We start from the raw sequence: 6,000 nt of genomic DNA, 5'->3' as shown, positions 1-6,000 counted from the left end.
ATTATTTTAAAGTTTGTGATTAACTCTTTCAACAATAATGTTAGAATCCGAATTTTTCTCGTAAAAATATAATATCTTGTTCATACCTAATCAGTTAGGTTCTCATATATATTTTTATTGGATCATAATTATAATTAATTTACTTTAATATTATATTTAGTGTAATATTTTATTAATCTTAATCAAATATTTAAATATATAATAAAGAAGAGTAATTTTTGTTTTAAAATACTAAAATCCACCTACTAATATAATATCAATTTTATCATTGAACTTTCTCTCCAATCATCCAAAACATTTTTATTTCTCTTTCTTTCTCAAAAAAAAAAAGTATTTCCTTTTTCTTCGTCCAAAAGAAATTTCCCGAGAAAATTAAATCCTTGTCTTATAACCCAGATCCAATAGATCATCGCCCCCAAATTCTTTGCCCATAAATTCGTTCCTTTTGGATTCTTTTTCCCATATTCCCCTTTACCGGGGCAATCAAATATAGCCTTCCCCCCCCCCCCCTTCTATACTACTGAACTTTTATCTCCTTAAAAATTTCTCTTTTCTTTTTCCCACCTTGAAAATGCAGCTTGATGGTCCCAAAACGTTTGCCTTGGTTCACTGATTAATGGGTATTCCGTAGTTTCTCAGTCAAGTTTGCTCCTTCTGTTTATTATCCCTTTAGTCACTAAAGAGGTTAAAGCCTTTTTGTTCTTTTAAGGGAGCTTTTATAAGGATTTTAGAAACTGGGTTTTGATCTCTGGAGTTGATAGTTAATAATTTTGATCGATCTGAGAACTAGTTTAAAGAGAAGGTTATTGAGTCAATTTGTCAATATTAGTTTAGTGAAATAAGAGGCAAGGGTGTTTTTCTTTCCCTTTACTGTGATATATAGTTGAGTGTGCAAAGTTTATTAAGATTAGATCATGGAACACATTATTGGTGGAAAATTCAAGCTTGGTCGAAAGATCGGGAATGGATCATTTGGTCAACTTTATTTAGGTATTATTGTAATCATATTTCTTTTGTTTATTTTTTTCCTTCTTTTTAATTGTTTCATTGATTTTGGTATTTTTTGTTTTGCAGGCGTTAATGTTCAAAGTGGAGAGGAAGTGGCTGTTAAGCTGGTAATGTTTTGAAGTTTTACTGCATTTCCCACACATTTGATTTGGTGGAGTTTTTTAAAAGATTGTATTGATTAATCACTAGACATGTAGTATGGTCAATTAAGCCGAGACTTTTGTGCTTTTGTTTGCCATTATTCTGTGATGTAGTTCTTTGTGTTTCATTTGGATTACTAGTACTTTAGATTATGCCTTTGCTTGGAATTTCTTTGTGTTTCGTTTGGATTACTAGTACTTTAGATTAAGCCTTTGCTTGGTGCTTTAGATTAGGGAGTGTAAAACAATTTCATTAGTATATTTATATTCATATGCAATGATAGAGACGCTAGATTTTAATGTTTGTAGAGCTACCTTGTCAAATGAGATCAGGACCATCTGGTGGCACCTGTGGTTGTTCAAATCCAAGCAGTTCTTTTATGCCATTGAAATCTAAGAAAACCAAATAGTGAACTTTCTGCTTTTATTAAATAGTTCACTGTGTTGGAGTTTAGATGTATGCAATAAGTTCAAGTTGACTTGGCTACAAAGCATTAATGGAGAGTTTCTTTATATGTTTACTTTTGTAATGTGAAAATGGAGTCAAGGTAAGAATTTGTTTGACTGTGATTTATTTCGAGTAGTCTTAGAATTGGAGAGTGACGTTTGCTGCTAAAACGGGGATGGTGCTTAAGAAATTTCTCTAGAACTTGAGTTCTTACATTGTAGTAATGTTTCTATCATTTCTTTTTCCATTTGTTATTCTAATTGAACTTAATAGTATTGTCACTGCTTGAAGTTTTGAACCAATTATCACTGTGTACACTCCTTGTTTGCCCAGGAACCTGTCAAGACCAAACATCCTCAACTTCACTATGAGTCAAAGCTGTACATGCTTCTTCAAGGAGGGAGTGAGTTTTCAGTTTTGTTGTGTTTACTCTCTCTTACATGTTTATCTGTATATTATCATAAGTTGGAGTCAGTAAGTAGTTTCTCTTATGTGCAGCTGGTATTCCTCATTTAAAATGGTTTGGAGTTGAGGGTGAATACAGTATTATGGTTATTGATCTTCTTGGACCAAGCCTTGAAGATTTGTTCAACTATTGCAACCGGAAGTTTTCTTTAAAAACGGTTTTGATGCTGGCAGATCAGTTAGTAAGTATGCCTGCTTTTTTCAGGGAACTTTTAACCTTGTCAATTGGCTGCCTTACTAATACTTGTTCTTTGCTTGTTGGTCATTCAGATAAATAGAGCTGAGTATATGCACTCTCGTGGTTTTCTTCACCGTGACATAAAGCCTGATAACTTTTTGATGGGTTTAGGGCGCAAAGCAAATCAGGCACGTTTTTCTGTTTATTTCCTATATCTAGAGGCACATGCATTTCATGGATTTGTAAAGAGATGATAAGGCTCAAGATCATGCTTATAAGATTTTCACAGTATTAAATTCTATTTGAAATATCATTTTTCCTCCAAATGGCTATTGTTTTCCTGTAACTGAAAAGTCAAGATGTCCTAGTATATGTTGCTTAATTCTGTTATTTCCCACTTTTCTCCATAGGTATATGTAATTGATTATGGCCTTGCAAAAAAGTATAGGGATCTTCAAACGCACAAGCACATACCATACAGGTAATACTTATGATGTTTTTTCTTGTAGGATTTTGATGTTCTGTCTTTGAGATTGTTCATCAACTTATCCAACTTAAAGAACTCTAAGCTTGACTTAATTCATCATAATAGATTTAAAGCCCACAAGTTATCACAGAAAGGCTATTTATCTTAGCAAACAGAAGATGGTTAAAATTTTCATTGTTCATGTTTGTCGCGCATCAGCTTGCCTAATTAACTACTTTGAGAAAATTTTGATATTTAATTTTGCATTTAGCTTTAGCATCAATTGTCAATTCTTCCCATAAGCGCATAGCTTATATGTTGCCATACTAACTTCATCTTGTACTATTTTTGTCTTCTTTATGAACCTTCTTACTGGACATGGGCTCTCTTTTTAAGTTATCCATTTTTTCTAATAGGGAAAACAAGAATCTTACAGGAACAGCTCGATATGCAAGTGTTAACACTCACCTTGGAGTCGGTGAGTAAACTTACTGCATTTATATCGATATGGGTTTTAATTTCAGCAAAGACCTGTCACTTTGGACTGTTTTGGCTTTATGTATGATTCACCGTGCTTTACATAACTCGCAGAGCAAAGCAGGAGGGATGATCTCGAATCTCTTGGTTATGTGCTTATGTACTTCCTTAGGGGAAGGTTGGTTGAACACATAACTGGTTGTATACTTCACAATTCTTTTATATATTGAGTCACATTGTTAACTTAGTTTGTTGTTCTGTCTCAGCCTTCCATGGCAGGGTTTGAAAGCTGGTAATAAAAAGCAGAAGTACGACAAAATTAGTGAAAAGAAGATGCTTACCCCCATAGAGGTAGTATTATTTGCTTGCTTTAATTACCAGTGAATTCTTTTATATGAATAAATTGAAGATGGATTGTGTGCCTGACAAGTAATATGCCATTTTCAGGTCCTTTGCAAATCATATCCTTCTGAGTTCACATCGTACTTCCATTATTGCCGATCACTACGGTTTGAAGACAAACCAGATTATTCATACCTGAAGAGGCTATTCCGGGACCTTTTCATTCGAGAAGGTTGACTTGCTAGTCTAATCCTCACTTTTGTTTTGAACATTGAATCAGTCTTCGGATTAGTTCATCATCTTAAATTTGCTAGAGATATCTTACCATTATATATGCTTTTTGAACTCCCAAATTTTAACAACAAATTGATGCAGGTTATCAGTTTGACTATGTATTTGATTGGACCATGCTGAGATATCCACAGGCTGCCTCTAGCTCAAGAGTACGGGTCAGTGATCTTTAATATGCTGGAATTGATTTTCATGGAACTAAACTTGTTTCTTAATTAAGATTCTTATACTATGTTTTGTATTATTCTTTAACAGCCAAGCCCAAAGCCGGGTTTAAATCCCCAAGGAGTATCTGCTGAAAGAACCGGAAGGCCTTCAGGTCTGTTCCTTTTCACAACCTGGTTTGAGATTATAAGAAAATTTTACTGGTGAATAAGTTTTTTGACATAAATATTTTGTTTAAAAGGCACCCTAATTTGACATGTTCTGACCTTGATTTGCTGTAGTTGGTCAAGAGATTCGAGAAAGGTTCTCTGGTGCTGTTGAGGCATTTGCAAGACGGAATGGATCAGGGCATGGTGATCAGTCTAGACACAGATCTCCCGACAATGTGCTATCATCCAAAGACATGGTGAGCAATCCTGCTTCTGCATTTTTTCTGTTTATTTCAACTATTGTGTTCCCATGAATGCCAGCATACCATTTTCTTTCTTGGAAAATGACACTTTTAAATGTCTTTAAGCATATGTGCCACGGAAGTTATGATTTTCTTCTGAACTTTCTCTCCTTCAGCAACCTGGTTCTGATAGGGCTCAGTCTTCCTCGAGAAATGGTAGTACTTCAAAGAGGCCTGTTGTATCAGGCAGCCGACCTAACTCCTCTGGTGAGCCTAGTGACAACCGGTCTAGCAGATTGGTCTCAAGCAGTGGTCGCCTGTTAACAACTCAGAGAGTTCAACCTGGGTTTGAATCCAAATCATCAACTTTTACTCGTACTACAGCCACGAGAAGTAGCCGCAACCATGCCCTTAGGAGCTTTGAGTTCTTGACAATCGGGAGCGGGAAAAGGAAATAAACAGCACTACACATCTAGTAAGGATTTGCTTGTCTTGAAGGAGATCTCTGCACTATTTCGGTATCTACAAACAGTTTACTCTCGTGTATCAGTGCCCACAATTTGGTTCCATCAAGAACCGCAACAATCTCCTTCCTCGTGCACCCTTTCAGGTATTCTCACTAGTATCATGCCCCTCTAGATTGTCATTGAAGAAAAAAGACAGAAATGATATCATGCTCACCTTAGGGAAAATTGTTCATATATTTTCCAAGTTTCAACTATTATTCTAGCTGTAATAAAACACTTGATGTTTCTTTTATTTCATTAGAAGCAAACAAGAACAAATGCCTGAAAAGTATATTATAGCAAAGACACTATGGCTTTTATGTGTTATCTACATTGGAAGTATTGTTCTCTTCGAGTCCTTCGAGGCTTTGGTTCGAACCAAGGATCATTTTTCGCAACATAAATATTAAGTACTGGCTGAGCTAAGTTTGTAATTTACTGTTAAGAAAAATGGATGTTGCTATGATTAAAAATTTAACATGGGCTATGTTGTTAATCATTGTTCTCTCTTTTTTCCTTTTTTGTTATTACTTGTCTACTTAAGTTTAAAGTGAGAAAAGGGTTTATTTAGTGTCCTTTTATCATCATTTTGGTAGCCATGAATGAGTAAAAGGGAGCGTGTAGGGCATCAATAGTTGACATAACTTTATCATATATTTGCTACATAACATAATGTGTCGGATTTATATTCATATCTGATACTTGTTTTGTGTTTGGTGCTAGATATTGCTTTGTATTGTTCATGATTTATCTTTTTAAATAACAATATTATTAGAATAACTCCATGAAAGGGGTTGTTGAGAAGCATATAATAATTACATGGCTGAAGTGATGCCTTTTATTCACATGAATCAATGATGCAAAGCCAAAAGATACTTATTCATGACTTAAATTTTATTAATTTTTGGGTAAACTACAATTATGCTTTTAAGTTTTATTTTTGGTCATCTAATTAAAAAAATTACAAAATAGTTATCCAAATTGTTTTTGTTTTTTTTTTGTCTAATTTTGTTCATTGTCGTTGACTTTGTGATGAAGTGGCAGTTCTAAAATCTTCTATTTTCCTTTTTGTTCTAAACTCCTTCCCCATGGAGGATGGATTTGGGAAAGTAATGGAGGATAA

The 6,000-nt window shown here is 34.4% G+C and overlaps 1 protein-coding gene across 1 annotated transcript; it reads left to right on the top strand.

Annotated features, from left to right (window-relative positions):
* Window positions 1-281: 281 nt before the first annotated feature.
* LOC107936256 (casein kinase 1-like protein 10) lies at window positions 282-5,376 on the top strand. The gene is made up of 14 exons (XM_041088164.1): window positions 282-990; window positions 1,075-1,115; window positions 1,930-1,999; window positions 2,095-2,243; window positions 2,332-2,427; window positions 2,650-2,720; window positions 3,122-3,183; window positions 3,297-3,360; window positions 3,449-3,533; window positions 3,630-3,756; window positions 3,900-3,973; window positions 4,071-4,134; window positions 4,262-4,386; window positions 4,548-5,376. Exons 1-14 carry the CDS (start codon window positions 915-917, stop codon window positions 4,827-4,829), a joined length of 1,386 nt encoding a protein of 461 aa, XP_040944098.1. The 5' UTR covers window positions 282-914; the 3' UTR covers window positions 4,830-5,376.
* The last annotated feature ends 624 nt before the right edge of the window (window positions 5,377-6,000 follow it).

This window comes from Gossypium hirsutum, chromosome D02 (genome assembly GCF_007990345.1).
Source record: "Gossypium hirsutum isolate 1008001.06 chromosome D02, Gossypium_hirsutum_v2.1, whole genome shotgun sequence".
NCBI lineage: Eukaryota > Viridiplantae > Streptophyta > Magnoliopsida > Malvales > Malvaceae > Gossypium > Gossypium hirsutum.
The sequence above is the reverse complement of the archived record's forward strand: the minus strand, read 5'-3'. Positions and strand labels throughout refer to the sequence as shown.

Coding starts and splice junctions, on each gene's coding strand:
- LOC107936256 (XM_041088164.1), top strand. CDS start 915: ATGGAACACATTATTGGTGGAAAATTCAAGCTTGGTCGAAAGATCGGG. Junction 1,116..1,929: donor AGGAAGTGGCTGTTAAGCTG/GTAATGTTTTGA, acceptor TTGTTTGCCCAG/GAACCTGTCAAGACCAAACA. Junction 4,135..4,261: donor AAGAACCGGAAGGCCTTCAG/GTCTGTTCCTTT, acceptor GATTTGCTGTAG/TTGGTCAAGAGATTCGAGAA.